The sequence below is a fragment of the Cervus canadensis genome, chromosome 32, assembly GCF_019320065.1.
Source record: "Cervus canadensis isolate Bull #8, Minnesota chromosome 32, ASM1932006v1, whole genome shotgun sequence".
NCBI lineage: Eukaryota > Metazoa > Chordata > Mammalia > Artiodactyla > Cervidae > Cervus > Cervus canadensis.
Window position 1 is genome coordinate 1,258,007 of NC_057417.1, and position 20,400 is coordinate 1,278,406.

At 45.0% G+C, this 20,400-nt stretch overlaps 1 protein-coding gene and 1 long non-coding RNA gene across 12 annotated transcripts in view; one reads left to right on the forward strand and one right to left on the reverse strand.

Annotated features, from left to right (window-relative positions):
• Positions 1-20,400, forward strand: part of LOC122433432 — a 73,099-nt gene that overhangs the window by 28,245 nt on the left and 24,454 nt on the right. The window lies entirely within an intron of this gene.
• Positions 3,962-20,400, reverse strand: part of MRTFB (myocardin related transcription factor B) — a 205,890-nt gene continuing 189,451 nt past the window's right edge. For 9 of the 11 annotated variants that reach the window (XM_043456391.1, XM_043456393.1, XM_043456388.1 and 6 more), the window contains 7 exons: positions 18,961-19,093; positions 17,227-18,222; positions 15,682-15,819; positions 13,260-13,418; positions 12,867-13,004; positions 7,641-7,701; positions 3,962-5,242 (listed from right to left, as the gene is read on the reverse strand). In XM_043456391.1, coding sequence (XP_043312326.1) covers positions 4,707-5,242; positions 7,641-7,701; positions 12,867-13,004; positions 13,260-13,418; positions 15,682-15,819; positions 17,227-18,222; positions 18,961-19,093 — 2,161 coding nt within the window. In that variant the 3' untranslated portion in view covers positions 3,962-4,706. The remainder of the gene's footprint in view (positions 5,243-7,640; positions 7,702-12,866; positions 13,005-13,259; positions 13,419-15,681; positions 15,820-17,226; positions 18,223-18,960; positions 19,094-20,400) is intronic. The other 2 variants (XM_043456395.1, XM_043456397.1) reach the window with 1 other exon arrangement.

The window sequence follows — 20,400 nt, forward strand, 5'->3', positions numbered from 1 at the left end:
TGATTTCAGGGGTGCAAACAGCAAATACAAAGGCATCATGGTTTTTCATTTAAAAAACAACATAAAGGCAATACATGAATGGACCCCCGATTGCCATCATTTTTTGTTTATTCAACTAGTGCTTTGATAAGCAGGGCTCTGTAGATTGGTATCTTTCTCCTTTTTTTTCATAGAGTGAGATGCTAAGACATAATGTGACAATGAAAATAAGAAGAGAAACACCTATCTCATTGCATTTCTATTGCAAGCAAGAAAACAAGAGAACGAATTTGTATGTAGAAAGGAAAAAACTCTGTATTACTGCTAAATATGTATTATTCTTAACCCAACAAAACAAATCTATACTATTTTACATGAAAACAATAGAGGAATATCTACATCTTTGTGAAAATTATAACCTTAAATGGATAATACCTTTTTGGGACTGATTTTTGAGAGCTCATTAGTCTCAAATTTTAAATAAAAAGTGCCTTCTTTTGGCAAATACTTGGCAATGCCTTTGGTTCCTTTAAAGCAAGTTTGCATTACTAGTAGTTACTCGAGGTTAAGTACTTTTGGTAGCAACTAAACCCTTTCCTAAATACTTCCTCCTCCTAAGTCAGCAAGTGTCCTTACAGCATGATGTGGAGAGGTAATCGTTACGAGTCCCGGTGATTCTAGAACTTGGTTAAAGCTTTGTCTTAGTGGTTGGCACAGAGCTCTGTTAAAACAACATGACAACTGCGTCGAGATTGCCAATGACATGATGTATTTGATTCCAGACAGCACCCTGCAGATCTGAGATTGCCACCCTGTTACCACAGGGTCGTGACATTTTCTGATGTGATTTACAGAGCAACGTGTTTGCGTGGAGGGGAAGAGCTCGTTTGTAAACATGTGCAGCTTTTTGAATTACAGGCCTCGAATCTGAGAGTTCAGGTAGAGACCCTTTGTAATGATGCATTTCCTCAAATACTGCAAGAAAGGGCGAATGGGGACAGACGGAGACCTGCTTATTGCCATGCAGTCACTTCACAAATAAAAACGCAGCCCAGAAAGATCACTGAAGGAGCAAGTTATCAAAGGTTTGAACCAAGAAAAAGAATGACTACATCTTAGTTGTCATTTTCCAGTTTTGACCGAAACCACGTACAAGATGAGCGAAAATGCAGTGAGGCTGCTCTCCAGATACACACGTCCGCACGTGTGAGCCGTTTCCTGGCGGCCCTGACCTTCCAGTTAGTGTTCTCTGAGAGAGTGGGCTGACTGCGCGGCCTCCAGGCTGGGGTCACGTTGCCTGGTGCCCTGCTCTGGTGCCGGCGGTCAGGACTGACGTCCGCAGTGACGGCTGGTGACCTGCGGGGCCGTGCTTGTGGAGCTGCGCGGCCCCGGGGGCTCTGCTGAGGGATGCTGACAGCCGGTCTCTGGGAAGCTCTCGAAGTGGCCCCCGCTGCCGCTGCACACCCTCCACCTGACTCCTGGCGGGGCCGCCGGACGCGCCCAGACACGTGTGTGAGTGAGGGGTGCAAACCCAGCCGAAGGCTGTTTGTGGACAGTAACTAGGTGGTCCGGCCCTGGTGGGACAGCTCTTTTGCCAGCTGTGGTGGCCAGGTTCAGCCTGGGATCCTGAAAGGGACTCTGGAGACAGCTTGTATGGCTAGAATGACCTGGGGTGGAGGAAGCCCGAGTCAGCTTTGGTGACCAAATAGGTGACATGACACACTCCTCATCGGTTGTCACTCGGCGTCCACTGACCTCACAGCTCATGACGGCGTCTCTATGGGCGGCAGCTGGGGGGACCACACCATGTTGCCTTCACCACGATTCTGAGACTGCATGTCCATGGATCACAGACCATGAAGTTTGTAAAATGGAGATTTAAATAAGATCTCTTTAGTGCCATAAAAACATTCATATAAAACACACACAAACAGTATCTGAGCATGAAGGTGCATGAACTCAGACTGCATCTGTGTGCAAATACGTGGCAGATACTATACAGTAGATTGCACATTTCAGGAAAAGCACTGGGATGTGAAGCACACAGCGTCCTATGAGATTTTCTAGTACATGCTTTGCTGAAATGTACAAGATGACCACATACGCCTGGACTCGCCAAGGCTCCGTAGCAGCATCTTCGGCGTAACTTTCTGTTCCTCCCATCCTTAATGACGTGACCTGGCACCTATATACACTAGCAAGGTAAGCTTGATACTACGGTGTTTCAGGAATATTTAGGAAGTAAGACTGGATGTGAGATAGTGTTTCTAGAAGGCAGCTGTCTGCTGGGCAGTATGGTACTTTGCAGGCTGGTACACAACAGCACCACCGCCTCCCACCAACTACACACACGCCAGGACGGGAGGGCAGGCGGCAGCCGCGAGCGTCAGTAACTGGACACTCCTTGCTGCCTTCAGGGGAGATGCTGCTGCGTGAAGGTGAAGTGGGCACTTCAGCGATTCATCGTCAAGAGAGAGCAGGCTATATATAAGATGGCATTCAGTGCAGTGTGTGTCTTTGGAGAGCAGCCTTCCTGTGGCGTGTTTCAAACCTATCTTAGCAATAAGGGAGCTGAGGGCTAAAGAACAATCTACATACTCAGTGCAGGATGACGAAGATACAAAGTCAAGTCAACAAGAGCCAATACCACCAGCTGTTTAGTTGCCTCCTACAGGCCCACTGATACCTGCTGCTAATTTAGTAACATATTTCAGTCTGAATGAATATGATGCTCAGAGTCTAAGTGTGGGCCAGACAAGCCTTGGACAAAAGCTGAGGGCCCAGACCTCCCCTAAGAAAAGCACATTCCCAAGTCAGTAGCCCCGGCCCTGGAGACGGGCCCTCTGAGGAACCTACTCACGCCCAGGATGCTGACCGTCCCGCTGGGCTCGGTCAGAAGGTGGCGCTCTGGTCGACGGTTACAATTTCCCACCTGTTGGATGACCAATCTCTAAGCACTCGAAAGACCTACTACAGACCACACCGTGCCTGACCGCTTCTGCCCGAACCATCCAGAAGCACTTTCCAGTTGGGAGGGCTTTCAACTGAGGGCTCCAGGGTGCTGGGCAACTGAACACTGGGGAAATGGACTTTTCTTACAGAGTAAAATCCACAAACTGAAATAAAAATATAAAGTAAGATCAGTTCTTAGGCAAAACACAAGACCTAGAAATGATTCACAGACTTTCCAAGTAATGGGTCAGGCTGCCCGTCACTGTGGGAACATTCACCATTTACCGACCCACAGAAAACCTGACTGTAGGGTTTACCCAAGGTGAGGTGAGAGCAAATGCTCTTATTTAGTAAAAGTCTCCACACTTTTAAGTAGGTTCCAGGTGGGGTTTTTTTTTTCAGTTATTTTATATTTTGTCATATACTTAAATGACTAGCAATTGACTGAAATAATTTTGGAAATCCTGTGATAGTTGGCATTTTAGAAAACTGAAACTATCCTACTCAACAAATACGACTTTTTCAATATAAAAAAACTACTAATAAAACCTCCAGTTTCTCAACCTTCAGCCTGATGATACAGTGAGAGCTCAGGTATGCCATCCAGTTACAGGCCTGGGAACGGTGACCAGGGGTCAGTGACAGAGAGGAGGACGGCCAGGGCTGGGTCTGCCGGCCGACCCGGCGACACCGCGTCCCCGTAACCGTTCTGGGAATGTCCTAGGGGGGTGACAGACTGCTGCCTTGCCTTCTCTTGGCAGCTCACCAGCTCAGAAAGATATTTCATGCCAAAGCCTTTTCTTGGTTCTTTGAGATGGGCCTGGTTACCTGAAAGTTAGCAATTCCTTAAATACGGAAATACATGTGGCTCAAGTACTCTAGAAATATTCGAGTTATTAAAACAAGTAGGACCACTGGGTATCCAATTCCTCACTCCAACGTAGGCTGTACAAATCACAATGTCAGAGTATACATACAAGTGTCTAATATACACATTAAAATCAATGTAATCAACCCGGAGGGCTGCTAATAGACTTTTCAGTGTTATCAACACACCTCGACTTCTTAGAGTGGATTGTTTACGACAGTATTTTGTAGACATTGTCTGGTTATGGTGAAAGATCTCCCATTTCAATTTAAATCTGGAGATCTGAAGTAAGATTCCCCCAAATCACAAAATAAACTAGAATAGACAAAAAAATTACATTGGTTTCTGAATGGAACCAAAAGTCTTCAGCGGGAAGCTGTCACTGAACTGGCTGGTGCTGGCCACTGCCCTAGACCCTGGCTGCATCTTGGGCTGGGCTCAGGCCATTTCTAGGAGATGCCCTGTGCAGTGATCGCTCACCTCCTTTCTTTTTGAGTGGAGCTGTCTGCCTTTTATTTAAGGTCTTAAAGTGACCACAGAGGTTTAACTGTAGCTGATGACCAGAGGCCCTTGTGTTGCCACCCTGCATACCTTACTCTTCTTCGCATTTTTAATCTAAAGGTACCTTTCGTTCTTTACTGAAGTCTGGAGAAACAGATGAGTCTTCTTGGAGTAGTGTTTTTTTCAGAAGGCTCTGTTCTATATTAAATCACAGGCATTCACTGCTAGATGCAATGAAATGTTTTCAAACTTGGTTTCCAGCCTCTGACCGTCCAACCCATCTTTCTGTGACAACATATTATAATTGCAATGATGCAACTCTGGATCTGTCTCTAAAATCTGACCTTTTCGAAACATCGCCGTCTTTTTCAAACCTCATGAACTCTGAGACGAGAAATCTGTGCTGTTAGTCCCACGGCAGCGGCAGGTCCTGTGGGTCTAGGAAGTCGGCAGAGAACATGCTGGGAGTGGTGGCGCTGAGCGGTGTGAGTCCTGATGACGTGCCGGGCATGGTAATGTCCAACCACTCCATGTTGTCCAAGTTCGAGTCAGAGAGGTCAAGGGACAGGCAGGGCGTGCTTGCAGCAAACTGGGCCTCGGCCGTTTCCATGGGCGAGTGCGAGGGGTCCAGCACGCCCGAGTGGCTCAGCAGGTCGTTCTGGAGGTCCTCGATCAGGGAGAAGGGCTCTCTGTCCTCGCTGCCGCTTTGCAGGGGAGTGACTTCATTAGCTGAAGGTAGGGTTCCATCCAGGAAGGCTTCGAGTTGGTTCTCTAAGCTGGCAGATAGACTGCTCATAGGTTCTAAGGATATGGGTGGTGCCAGTTGGACCTGCGGTGGTGGCCGGGACACCACCGTGCTGACCGGCATTGTGGTGATGCTAGCTGTCACTGGTCTCATTTTGGAGATAGGAGAAGGTTCTTCTTTTATAGGGAGGGAAATCTCTGTGTAAAATAATTCAAGTAATTAGCAATGATTTCATACTATTTCAACATTTCTATTAATTACTAGGGCACTTATCTTCTCTTTGTGCAATGACTTATACATGGTCCCTTTTAGAGTTAGGAAGAGGCTGCTATTGGTCGGGTGCGGCCCTTGATAAGCGTTGAGGTGATTATGGTGATGGATAATGTCGTTAGATATATAAACATGTACGCTGATAGCATTCTGATGTGCTTTCAGTTCTTTCAGTAAGAGTAAGCATTAGTAGCAGTCTCTACCCGCAAGGGGGAGTTGACGGCTTTAGATGATTTGACTTTTTGGTCCTTATTCTTAGTCATTGCAGGCTGAAGACAGCCTCCTGTCTCCCCCCATAGCTCGAGTCAGCTATCAGCAGATACCACCCTTACAGTGAATGTCAAAGTGGATACCCCAAGTTTGTGCAGGCATGAGGTACAGCCTTCCTGCTAGGAAAGATCTAATTATATTCTTTTCTCTTTTTTTATTATAGTTGAACTGTATGCCCAATTTAGCCATTTACATTCTATATAAAGAGTTAAAAGATACGATGTTCTCCTATGTCATTTCTGAGTTGAAGCAAACACATCATCTCCAAGAGACAGTGGATTACTTATTTTTTCTTTTTTGTTTTCTGAGTTTTATCAAATCCTTAAGATTTTATACAGTGTCTTAGGAAGCACTAATTACTTGTTATTCCTTGTCAGATCAAGTAGCAAATTAATCGACCTTCTGCTCTAGATACCAGTGTTCACTTGGCTATATACATTTGAATGAAGTATCTTTTTTTACTTTCTTATGAGTATTTGATTGGTTTCATTTATATGCAAATACACTAGGAAACATGGATTAATAATCACTCTTACAATTAAATGATTGGGATGCATAAACGAGAGAAAGAACTTATAATTTGATTCCTGTATGTGAATCGTCAACTGTGTTTATTGTGTATGTTTTTAGGATAGTTATGTTGCGTTTCACTATCTGTTGTCAGCTCTAGAATTGTTTTGAAAGCTGAAAGTGCAACCTAAGTAATTAGTTTTACCATCAATGTTAAATCTCTGTTCTCATTATCACTAGTATTAACATATAATAACATAAAATAATATACTCATTGATACTTTGTCATAAAAAATTATCCCTTTTAGAAAATAACTCAATTGTGACTGTCATACTTTAGTTTCCAAGTTTAGGCTGTAAACATTGTTTTTTTAATCATTTCAAGAAATCTTTATTTTAACCAGATTTGGCAAAAAGCATTTTATTATTTTTTTAACCTTAAGTTCAGTTATGGAATATCTATTTCTTTAATTTTTATCATGAGTTTCAATTATTTTGCAAGGCCAACATAGTTCTTAGCAAAAAAGTGCTATTTGCACATACAGATCTGTAGTCAAATATCAAGAATTTTCTGTTAATGTCAAACATTATGACAAAATCATTAACCTCAAAATTAAACAGAACCTCCTATGAATGGAGAAATTTTGATCACAATTTTAAGATCTGAATAAAATTCCTTCATCAAGGTAATTTGCAAATACTTTAGAAATATTCCAAAATAGTTTTGAAATACTGACTTTATACTTATTTTTAGAGATACGTAAGTTTAGGCAGAGATATCCTTGAATTTTTTTTTTTTTGTGGTTAACATTCCCTTATTCCTACGTAAGATGACAAGACTGTAAAAAATCTAAGATGTTCAATCATGTGTAGAAACTGCTTTGCCTTTGAATTTTAATAAAGCTACTTGGGCCCAAGCTAGGTAACTTGGTTTTTTAAAAAATTTTATTTATTTTAATTGGAGGCTAATTACTTTACAATATTGTGGTGGTTTCTGCCATACATTGACATGAATCAGCCGTGGGCATACATGTGTCCCCCATCCTGAGCCCCCTCCCACCTCCCTACCCACCCCATCCCTCTGGGTTGTCCCAGAGCAGCAGCTTTGAGTGCCCTGCTTCATGCATCGAACTTGCACTGGTCATCTATTTTACGTATGTTAATATACATGTTTCAGGGTAACTTGGTTTTTGCAAATTAACACACAAATTGGAATGTTTTTATCCCATCACAACAATACACACTTGGAGCAAGTTTTGAAGTTTTCAATGTGGAATTTAAACATGGTTCTACTGTGCTGTTTTGAGATGGCCTATCTTTTTCAACAGGTATCTATCTCTTGTCAAATCGATATATTACTGTGTTATACTGAAACAATGGCTTCTCCATCTTAAGTCTAAATTGAACGGATTTAAAAGAATAAAGTGAGGTAGAATTAGAATAATATGTTTCTCAGTACTTAAGAGATGTGTGGTGGACTCTAGAGAAAAACTGCTACAGACTCATGATAAGACTCTCCAGGGATCAGATGTGACCTTGACCTACCTCCGCTTTTAATGAGGATGTCAAAGAGGTCATCCATCTGCTGACTGTGTGCATTGGAAATCTACAACAAAGGAGAACATATGTTAGCTTTCTTTTGTACAAACCTGGGAGCATTAGACACCTGGGAGCACTAGCAAACTTACAGAACATCCTCTCTAACCTATCCTTCGATAATTCTGAAACTCTGAGGTCTCCTGAGACATGAAGCCCCACCCTACGTGGCACAGCTGGTTAGTTAATAGAGTGAGAATGGGGTGAACACCCAGTTCAGATGACTTATACACTTATATTCTATCACTATTTGCATTTTGAGCGGCTTCTAACGCTTTCTTCTAAAAATGTCTTCATTCATTTGCATTTATGTAAAAATATATGTTTTAAAGGTTTCCAGCTTTATTGAGAATTACCTGACATACAATAAACTACACTTACATAAAGCAGACAATTAGATAAGTTCTGACATATGTATACATCCACAAAACTATCAACTCAATCAAGGTAATGAACATACCCATTTCCCCTGAAGTTTCCTCATGCCCTTTTGCAATACTCCTTTCAGCCCCAGGCAACCCAATGATCTGCTTTCCTTGAATACAGAAGAGTTTCCATTTTCTAGAGTTTTATATAAATGGAGTCATACAGTTTGTACTTTTTGGCAGAGGCATAGAGGAGGCTTCTTTCACTTGACATAATAAATTTGAGATTTATCCATGTTGTAGAGTACAGCAGGAAAAGTTCTTTCCTTTTTATTGCTGAGTATCCCACTGTATGGAAATATCAGTTTGGATTGTCAGCACTCTTTGGCTATTACAAATAAAGCTGCTGTGAACACTTGTGTACAAGTCTTTGTATAGACACGTTTTCTTTTTTCTCTTGGGTAAATACTGAGGAGTAGAATGCTGGAATTATAGAGTAGGTTTATGTTCAAATTTCTAACAGATGGCTGTTTTCCAAAATTATGTTGTTTTACATTTCCACAGCAATGGATATTTCTAGTTGTTCTCCATTCTCATTAACACTTGGTATGGGCAGTCATTTTAGACACCTAACAGTTAGTAATGGCATTGCATTGCTGTTTTAATGTTCACTTCCCTAATGACTAAGGATGCTGAGCATCTTTTCATGTGTTTATCTGCCATCTGTGTATTTTCTTTGGTGAAATGTCTGTCCCAGTCTTTGGCCAGAACTTCTTATGCATACTGTTTGCACTGTATATTTTTCCAATCATTTCTTTCAACCTTTGTCTTCATATTTAAAGTATGCCCCTTGTATGTGCATAAAGTAGTTATCTACTGCAGTATTACAAATCAGCACAAAAAACTTAGTGGCTTAAAACACTAAGTTTCTAAGGATCAAGAATTTAGGAATGGTATAGATAGGTAGTTCTGGTGTGGGTTCTTGCATGGTGCTGTAGTCAAGATTCTGGCCAGGGTACAGCCATCTCATGGCTGAAGAATGTCCTGGTAAAGGTGACTTACTTCTTGAGGACAAGCTGGTTGATGGGAGGCCTCAGTTCCTCTTTATGTGGGCCTCTGCAGGGTGCTGCTGGACTGTCCATACGGCATAAGAGCTGGCTCTCTCCACAGCCAGAGATCTAAGACAGCGCAAGCTGGGTGGCTTTATGACTTAGTGACTTGCTTCTAACAAATAGAACTGGCAGGAAAGATGGTGTGTGGCTTCTGAAGCTAAGTCCAAGTACACAACATATATTTGGGTCTAGTTTTCCATCTATTCTGATAATTTTTGCATTTTAACTATTATTTATTCTACTAGTATGTTTTACGCAATCATTGATACAGTTAAGTTTGGGTTTACCATTTTAGTATTTGTTTCTATACTATTTGTCCTGTTTTGTGTTCCTCTTTGCTTGGCCTTTAAAAATATTGATTTTTTGGAATTCTAGCTTAATTTTTCCATTTTTAAGAAGCAATAATTAAGGTGTTACTGTAGGTATACAATATATACCCTTAATTTTCCATAGGCTACTTAATGTACCATTTCCTATAAAATATAAAACCCCATTAAACATAAATATCATTGATTTCCTCCATCTTTTATTAGTTATTTTTAAGTATTATAGCTATATATTTTATAAACCCCTCAAGATAGTGTAGTATCTTATAATACAGGTTTGGTAGTGATGAATCCTTAATTTTTCCTTGTCTGCAATAATCTCTAAGAAAGAAAGCAAACTAAAGGATATTTTCACTTGATAGAGAATACTGTGTTGACAATGTTCTCCTCCTGCCCCGCCCAAGAGCTTTAAAGATGTTGTTCCATTCTTTCCATGCTTCCATAGTTTCTGATGGAAAGTCAACCGTAAATCAAATACAGTTGACCCCTGAACCAAACAGCGGTCAGGCGAACTGCCCTCCTCCCTCGAGCAGCTGAAAATCCACACAGAGTTGGCCCTCCATATCCATGGTTCCAACCAGCCACAGATCGTATAGTACTGCACTATGTATTTACGGAAATAAATCTATATATAGTGGATCTGTGCAGGTCAAACGTGTGTTGCTCAAGGGCCAACAGCAGTTGTCACCTGTGTGTATTGTACTGCTGTGATCTTGATGCTTTCAAGATCTACTCTTTAAATCTGGCTTTCAGTAATTTCACTATGATATGACTAGGCCATCTATTTATCCTGCTGGTGTTCATTGAGCATCGTAAAGCTGTAAACTTGTTTCTCATCATATTTGTAAAAAATCTGATCAGTGTTTCTTAAAATATTTACCTGCCTCATTCTTTCCGTCCTCTCCTGGGACTACCATCCATACCCATGTTAGACTGTTTGATATCAAATAACAGGTATCTGAGACTCTGCTCACCTTTTCCTTAATCTTTTTTTCTGTTATCCAGACTGGATAAGTTCTACTGATTTTTCTTCAAGTTCACTTTTTTTTTTTAAACCTCTGCCACCTCCATTCTGCTAAGATGATCTATAATTTTTTTCATTTCAGACTCTAATTTTTAGTTTTAGAATTTCCATTTCATTAAAAAATTTTTCTATATATACTTATATTCTTCCTCTTTCTTACAAGTAAATTTTCTTTTACAATATTGAGGATAGTTATAATAGTTGTGCAAATTCTGTGACTCAAATCAGCTGGGTGTTGGTCTTAGCTGATTGCCTTTTTCCCTTAAGAAAAGGTCACATTTTCCTGATTCTTTGTATATTGCCATGTTGTGAATGGCTGTCATGGATACCAAGTTGTGGAGACTGTATTCTGTTATTTTTCTCAGATGAGTAGTTTCTTTTATTTTAGTAGGCAGTTAACTCGGGTTGGACCTGAACCACAAAAGGTTTCTTGGGCAGAAGTTCCAATCTCAGGTCAGATCTTCTGTCTTTAGCTGATGTGCTATGACTCTAGCCCATGCCTATGTGGTTTAGGGGTCACCCAGAGATGTGGGCAGACAGAATTTGGGGATCTCATCTCTCAGTTGGGAGCAACCCAGAAGGGGAAAAACCAGTCTTCTGGATTCCCAAGGCATAAAGGCTGTGGTTTTTCTACCAGTAACCTCGCCACTTAGCTTGACCCCAGAGTGAAAACAGCAAAAACAGAGTGCTCGTGCCATGGAACTCCCTCTTATTGCAGACTTCTGAGAATATGACCCCATCTGTTCACTCTTCAGTGACTTTACCATGACGAGGCTTTATAGCTCTTATTTGTGGGAAACTGAACTGGTAGGGCCTTACTTATTATTCAGTAGTGGAACTGGAAGTCTAAGTCAATGTATTTTGAAAACCTCATAATCCCTGGACTTTAATGCTCAGTGGTGTATTGAGAGGAATTACAGATAGCTACTCATCCAGACAGAACCTGACTCCCGTGGTCTATGTGCATGAGCCAGAGACAGAGAGCAGGGATTAAAATCAGCTCTTAGGTTAAGGTGTGAGGATGAGTCTGTGTTGTTACATTGATCATCTAAATGGTATGTAGCAACCTGTATGTGAGAACCAGGTTTGGAAGGATTTTCTTGAAAATATGTTCCTTCTGGATGGACCAAGGGGATCACAGTCTAGTCCAGCATCATTTGTTTCAATTCTTTTTGCGATATCTAAACCAAGTTCTGAAACTCAGCTTTCCCCTCACAAATAAATGCCCCTGCTGAGTCTGGAACTAAAGGAACATTTTACAACTAGGAAAGTTATTTTCCTTTGGTACTAAGTGGATATGAAGAAGCATTGGGAACCGTCTGCTTCCTCGAGGAGGCAGCCTGCCCTGGGCACCTGCTCACTCTCTGTGGGTGGGCCAAACTGGGCCCTGATGCTGCTGAGCAGTGTCTGTAGCTACTTGCTGGGGCAACGAAGAAGGTCAAGGTGGTCACGGCGTGGCCACTGCTCCCTGGAGAGTGCCGAGCCCTGGCCCCACACAACCCCAGCTGCATGTGAAGGCCCCATGGAGTCACACGTGGATTGTGGGGTCGAGGAGAGCGGCATGACCCTGCAGGCGTGTCTGCTGTGGCTGTGCGAGCAGACGGTCTAGCTCTGAGCAGCACACCTCCTGTCCACTGCCAGCATCCACGCAGTGGTGTCAGGGCCATTCCCCGCAGCCCCTTATGAGGCCGGGGTTCTGCCTTGACAGTGAGCCCAGGCATGTTCAGGGTAATGTCTGACATGGCTTTTGCCACTGGGCGCCCACCTGTGGCCAGATGCTTTTTACAGACAGAACTCTGCCTTTTCCCATCTCTGGGATAGATACGGTAGGCCAGGAGGGCCTCAGTCTGTCCTTCTAACGTGCGTCTGCTGAGTACACGAGCAGAGCTCTCATGTGGGCTGGCCTGCGGGGTAGCGGGTGCTGGGGGTGAGGGAGCAGTGAAGAGGGACAGAGTGGGGGCAGGTGCTGGGTGGTCTAGAAGGCCATCCAGCTGGGAGGGGGTCAGTTTGATGCCAGCCTGACAAATGGTGGCTTTAGGAAAGGATCTGTATAACACGCATGCCCTGGTCACACATATACACATCTGTCCTTCACATGACCCGCCTCTGGCTCTGAGGGGAAGTTAAAGACAAACACTGAAACTTTGAGTAAGTGGGACCTGCAGGTTATGTGGCCGCTGAAAACCCTTGGGAGTCTTCGATGTGAATGATATTTTGATTTCAAATAGCACTTAAAAGGCAAGCAAGGCTCCCAAGTCATGAAACTTGTGTCTCTTGGGAGGCAAGTCCATCTAGACCAGGGCTTCAAGCTCAGGAGGACCTACCACGTTGGAGCCCGGCCTCCTCACCTCTGGAAGGGAAGATTGGGCGCTGCGCGTCTGCTTGATGGCTTCCTCATAGCGGGGAGGGTCTTTCGTCTTGGGGACTGGACTCCCAAACAGAGAGTGCTGGACCACAAACTGCTGGGGCGGAGGGGGCGAGCCGGGCTGTGGCAGACAGAGGAGGAACGGTTAGCCGGGCTCCGGCAGCAGCATCTCCCCCCACCGGAGGTGTGGCAGGCGGGGCCACCTTCACCGTGCTGACCGCCAAGCTGCCCCGGAATAAGTACACCCTGGGACTTTGGTCTCCTCGCCACCCCGCCACCCCGTGAATGCCGATGCTCAGCCTCACAGGCCCGAAGGCCTGGGCTCTGGATGAACCTGTGCCCCGTGTGCACTTTGCTGCCCAGGGGGCCAGGTTACCTTGTTGGGAGGGCTGGGGCCGTTCTGCAGGGAGGGCAGCGGGGTGCTTCGGGGCTGAAGGACGCTGTTGTTTGCCTTGTTGATAAAGGGCTGCTGCACCGCTGGAGCAGGTGGTCTCTGATAGGGCAGAACTGTACTGGATGCCGAGCTGGTGAAAACCTGTCATGAATAAATATTTGTTCATCAGTCTGTCCTTTTGCTTTCTCTAATAAAGAAAACCATGTTTTAGAACAGGGCTTAGCATATCTTTTCTGTGTAAGCCACAAAATGTACAGTTTAGGGTTTGGGGGCTGTGTGGCCCCCATCATTACTGCTTTACCCTGGCCTGCGGCCCAGACGCAGCCTGGATGAGACATGAAACAGAGAGTGGGCTCAGGACAGCGCGTCCCCAGACAGAGGTGGGCTGGATGCCGCCCACGGGCCCCGGTTCCTGAGCATCTGTGGTCTGTCTTGGATGGCAGCGTGTTGTGGGTATGATTTTCCTCATCTCCTCTCGTGGCTCTTCATCTCATAACCACCAGGTCCACCTCTCTCTTCCAGGCTTGCTCCCAGGTGCCAAAGACACACTTGTCACATTTACATACATACATTTGGGATATTTTGAATTGAATATGTTGCAAATTAAACTTTCCCCCTCTTCCCACTGCCCCAGCCTCTGAGGGAAAGTAATTCTTGGTTTTGCCTTTAATGTTGACACTTTATGGGGTAAATGGACCCATCAGTCTGCTCTGCTTTCCACCCTCAGCACTCACACACCTCAGACACGCCTCCGGGGCTGGGCCCTGTGGTCTAGTGTCCTGATCCAGGTGCTCACTATCCATCACTAGAAAACTGCCTCTGTGGTCCAGCTGCACCTCCCTGCCTGTCAACCCACCTCAACGATGACAGTCTCTCACACACACACACACATGTGCGCGTGTGACTGCATCCCTCCTACACTCACTCACTCTCCTGCCCTTGGGTAAAATCCTAATCTTTGGCTGGTGGGCTGCCCTTCTTACTACCAGGCTCCCTTTCCTTCCTAACTGAAAGGCCACACTCAGTTTTCCACTTTTCTTGAACATTTCTCCAAATCACTGCAAAGCCCCATTTAAAGTCTGCCCCCTTCTGAGCAGCTCACTTCTGCTCAGTTAGGCAGAGGTGACAATTTCTTCCTGTGGAATTATGAAGTTTGTTAACTCCTCATCAAGAGCCAAAGGTTTTAGGGCCTTTTGCAAATGTATGGCCATAGTGTTATTTTGTAGCTGTATTTCACAGAACTGGTTTGCTCATAAATATACTTTATACTACTGGTATTCTGAGAGAGAAAAATTTATCCTCTGTATTTGTATTTCTTGGGGCTTCCCTAGTGGCTCAGACTGTAAAGAATCTATCTGTGTGAGTGTGTGTCCTTCTAAACAGTACAGCTTTTCTGGGTGATGAGGTCTGTAGCTATACTTTCTTATTTATCTGTCTGTATACTCTTTTTCTCTCTCTTCCTTAAAAGAAAACTTTAGTCTTACCATCTGAACATTTGCTAGGCTTCTCACTGCACTAAACTGTTACTTGGGCCCACTTCTAACTCCTTGCTCAGTGCACTCCTCAGAGGATATTCCAAGAGAGCAGGTGTGTTAACATGACGGTCGCCGTCCCAAGAGGTCACTTCTGTCTGTTACTCCGGTTGACTTAGCCCAGAGAGTCCACAGCACTCTGGGCACATCACAGCTACACCTAATTATCTAGGTTCTTTTATGCTAAAGATTAAAACTCTGAGACTAATCGTTCTCAAGGTTTAAAATAGTAAGACCTATTTTTGAGGACTTAATATTTTTCTGGCAAGGAGATGTGCACATAGCTCCACCTACTGGATAAGAGGGAGTCTGGGTGACACGGGCCTGTTCAGCAGAACTCTTGGAGAAGTCCTGTAGAGGACTCTACGGCCTAGATCAGCAGCGTCACTCTAAAGATGGGGAACCAATACTCAAGAGTCCTGCATGAAGCACAGCACATTGGCAGTGGTGAGCTAGAATGGCAGCCAGACCTAGGCTGCCTGGCTCTTACTCTCTGAGAAGGCAGACTCTTAAAAATACATGAAGATGTTGCTCAAGATAAACCTTTCAAAAAGAGTCTCTTTCATCTTCAAATATCTTTTCCCAGGGCACTTCTCCCCCTAGAAAATGATTATTTTGAAAAGAAACTCGAAAACCTTAGAAAATTCTATATATGAGGATTGAAAAAATAGTTTGGAAATTTGGAAGAGGAGCTTAACTGCTAAGGTGAGTGCTCTTTCAGATGGCAGCCAAATGCCCTCTGACCTGAGGCTCACTCGGTGGAACAGGCATCACAGAAAAGAACAAACAGGGGCTTCCCACGGAGGAGGCGCCTACGAAGACGCTCATTAATACAAATCAGCAACAGCCTGTCGCTGTCGGCATTCACCAACCTTTCTGACTTGCTGAGGCTGACTGAGCACGTGTGCTGGGAAAGCGTCTTGTTTCTGAGGTGCAGCCTGGGCCAGGCCCGAGGACAAGGTGGCGGTTGCTATCTGAGGCTGCGTCTGGATTCCTGTTTGTGGTGGAGTCTAGGAGGAAGGAAAAAAAAAATCAACTGAATTGTCCAAATCAAGGTTAGAACGAAGAGTTTAGATGTGGGATAACTGGTCATGTGAGGCTCACATCTGAAAAAAAATAATAAGGTAAAATGTTTATATATACACACTTCATTAGTACATAGATTTGAACCCTAACTTGAAACTAGAGTTAAACACCAGACCAGTTACTTTCATGCTCTTACTGTTTCGTAAGTGGCTAAGATTTTCATTTGAAAGTTTGTGCAAAGTCAGAACTGACAGCAGTTCCATACATAATAAGTCAGGTGTAGTAACTGTAGTAATTTTAGGAGCAGCAAGGAAATCTGTGAGGCCAGACTGTCCGAATTCCTACTTCTGAGCTGCAGCGTCTGTGCTCCCCAGGGGGACAGCCAGCCACGTGCTGGGCGCTCAGAGGCCCAGAATAAAATGCAGTTCCTGTTCCTTGAACATCACCTCTCGTGGAAGATTTGGATAGGAAAACGAATGCTTAGAAAAGCCATATTATACAGCGGACTTTCAATTTCACAGACACTCTAAAGATTAAACAGGGGAGCCAGAATTTCAGCACAGGCCCAGGGCCTTTGGGTCATGCCTTCTCACCCTGGGGCAGGGGACAAGACTGCTCCTCTCTGGGAGGTCAGGGTAGGGGAGCAGGACTCCACATGGTTTCTGTGGACTGCAGCCCAAGTTTTGTTGAAAAAACCTTCCAAAGTCAAGTTGCACACAATGGCTTCAAGTAATGGTTGGCCTCAAAGGAAACTTTCATGCTCACCAGTGTTTTATCCTCTGTCAATACCAGCCTCACTCCTGAGTCTGTGCTCACATTCTCCTTAGTTTCAGCATCTCACCTTAGTGGTGCCTTTCAGGAACTACATTTAGGAGGCAGAGACAGGAGTGGACGTGAGAGCAGGAGCCCTGCAGCCAGGCCTAGACCGCCAGCTCTGACCTTGGACAACTTATTCAACCTTTCAGGGCCTCGCTTTCCTTTCTAGACGGGGGCTTTCTCACTTGGGTCTTCTAGGGAAAGGGAGGATTAAATGAAGCATGCCAGCTGAAGTGTTACACTTGGTGCTGTGCCTCGAACACAAGAAGTACCCAGTGACAGTCGCTGTCATCATCATGAGAATGCCATTGGTATTTAAACATGTCTCCACATGCGATACTGTGTTCATTAAGGGTGAAAGGCAGCAGGAAGGAAAAGCACCCCGTCTGACTTTACTCTGAAAACAGTGTTAGCTGTCCACATCTGCGAACAACCCCCGACACATGCACGCGGTTCCTGCCACCTGGCAGCGTGACTGGGATGCATGTATGAAGCAGCTCGGGTCTGTGTTCGCCACGAGCCATTTCTGGTTCAGGCAGGCTGTAAGGCAAGGAGTTAGAAGACACGCTTCACACCTGGAGTTGGAGGCTGCCTACGGGGAGCTGCACTGAGGTCACACCGGAGCCCTGGATGGACACGGGGAGCAGCAGCTGTGCAGTTTGCGTGGTCAGTAAAGCCTGCGGTTGAGCGACCCCGGCGGGCGGCTGGCCCTGGGAACTCACATAAAACTGTGGGACAAGGCTTGGTGGCTCGGCCGGGGCCACAGGCACCTCTTGCTTGATGACTACGGCCTTTTTGGCAACAAGGGTCTGGCCGGCCACTGGGCCAGGGCCGTCGGGGAGTGGGGCCTCGTCCTTGGTGGTGGAAGCGGTGGTGGCCCGCGTCGGGTCGGCCTTGGAGACTGATGGGGCCGGGGCGCTGGCCGGGGGCGGGGGCTCCAGGGGCCGCTGCTGCTGCTGCCCTCGCTTCTCCACCTCCAGCTGCATCTTCAGAACTTCCACGAGCTTCTGCTCCTGTTCCAGTTTCCGCTTCAGCTCCTCGATCTGCTTCTCCTTCTCCTGGAGCTTGCGGTCCTTCTCGGCCGCGTCCAGCTCCAGGGTGGACAGCGTACTGCTGGTGGGGCTGAGGCTGTCCTCGGTGCTGGTCGCCCGCAGGGGAGACGAGCACAGGAACTGCGACGGGGACATCATGGTCATGATCTCGGTGAACGTGTCGGCCATGCTCGTGTCCTCAGCACTGAGGCTGGACTGTTCGGAAGGCGCGGGTGAGATGGGCAGCGGGGAGCTACCACTGTCCACGTGTGCCGCGCTGCTGCTGCCAGCGGGGGGCAGCTCGGCCTTGAAAGTGGAGCCTGAGCTGGTCACAGAGTTCTGTAGTGTTGTCACGGGCAGGGCCACCGTGACTTCGGGGTTGCTGGGGACGACGGCGGGTGTGGGCACAGCTATGATGCCACTGGCAGCAGGGCCGACGCTGTTCACTTCCTGGTAGGGTTTCAGGCGTTCAATGAGGTCCAGTTTGGTGCCTGACACGGGGAGACCCCTTAACTTCAGCTCTGTCTTCAGCTCTGATACCTGGAAGTACAAATCAATCAGATCGCTTTTTTGGTGTTACGACCTTCTGACAAATCTACAGCACACCTCTGTGCTGGAAAAGGTGCCTACATCTGTCAGACAGCTCTGTATGACTGCATGTAAGTGCGACATGTTTTTTTTTTTAAACACGCAAAAACACAGAATTATAGATGTAAAGGACCTGAGAGGCCAGTGATAAAACAAGGGTTATTAGAGGCTAATTCCTTTGCTACTGCAAAAGATTTACTACCAGAAATGATAACAGTTACATTTACTGTGTAATTGCCATGGGCCAGACACGGCCAGAAGTGCTTTATTCTTTCGGTTAACCTTCACATGAGGTGTAGGCATTATTACTCCCGTTTCACAGGTGGGGAGAGAGGGCATGTCACTGGCCCAAGTTATCACAGATAACAGAAGGCTGCGTAGGGGTGGAACCCAGTAAAGAGGGCCCTGGAGATCATGTTCACCTGTTACACCTTCCTCTTCTCCCAAACTTTGCAACAAGCAGGGAGGAAGGTGCTTGCTCATGGCATTTGCTCAATAAATGGAAATTTATTACTGGTCATTTTAAAGGAAACTTAATGGATGTAAAAAGAAAGTACTTCTATAATGGTTATCCTATTGCTGGTAAAGTTGAAGGTCTATCAGAAACTGCCTACACCTGCTGGACAGATCTGGCATAGTTTACAGTTCTGTGGTTCTTACGGGTGAATAAACCCCACTTGAAATGATCACCTTTAGGTCATCCAAGCTTGATGGCAGAGGTCCTGGCTTTCTCACAGGAGCAGGTGTATTCTGTCTTGGTGTGTTAGATGTGGTAGTGTTCAAAGCTGGATTCCCACTGCTGCTGTTCTTGTCATTGAGTGGCCTTCAAAAGAAAAAGAAAATTAGATTTTCTAATAAAATGATTTCTGAGGTTGACATTGCTCCTGTTAACAATCTGTGAACTTACAAAGAGAAAACTACCTGGTCATGGGTTGGCTGACTCAATATGGTACAGATGTCAGTCAAATTAGACCCCAATCAAAATCCCTGCAGGTTTCATCTGTTTGCATGCTTGGTAAAAAGTTAGAAGATGATTCAAAGCTTTATACGGAAATGCAAAGGACCAAAAACAGCCATGGCATCTTTAAAGAAGAAAAGCAAAGCTGGAAGCAGCATACTACCAGACAGCAAAACTTATTACAGAGCCAGTTATGAAGATGATGCTGATGCAAGGACAGGACAACAAGTGGGAGAGATCAGAGAATCCAGAAACAGACACTGCATACAAGGACAAAGGTGACATGGCAGTGTAGTGGGAAAGGGTGGTCCTTCCATCACTGGTAATGGGCCAAAGTGGACAGTCAGTCACATGAGAGGAACAGGGCTCTTGATCAACCCCTAGCCTCACACCATCCCAAAACCTAAATATGAACTGGAAAACAAACTTTGAGAAGAAAACTTAGGATAGTATCTTCATAGCTTTTGATAAGCAAAGATTTCTTAGGACACAAAAAGCATTCAGATATCTTTCAGAGGGTTAAAAATCAAGCCCCAGGAGAAGATGTCTGTAATAACATACTTCTGACAGATGCCTCATCTAGAATACACACAGAAGTCTTGCAAATTATTGACAGTAAGAAAAAGAAAAACCTACTGGGAAAATCATGAACAAACATATCACAAATGATCAATAAATATATGAACGAATGCTTAACTTCATCAGGTATGAGGAAAATGAAAACCACAGCAAAACAGCACTGCACACCCAGCAGAGCCGCTGTGATAATATGTCAGACTGACACCACCAAGTACTTGGACAACCACAACCCTCATACACAACTGGCAGAAGCAGAGTTAGTACAACTGCTCTGGAGAACTGTTTAGTATCTACTAAAGAACACCATACCCATCCGATCCAACAACTCCATTTCTAGATCAACACCTGACAAAGACACACACATGTGAACCAAGAGATGCAGGTTAGGAGATTTACTATGGCATTATTCATCAGAGCCCCAACTGGAAGCAACCAGCTGTCCCATCAAGAGGATGCTGGGTGGATGAACTGTGAAACAGACAACAATAAAAATTAGCTGCTGCTGTTTGCATGAATAAAGACATGACTCACGAACACCATGTTGAGCAGAACTAATCCATGGATTCAAATCAGGGTCGTCACTGAGGGGGGAT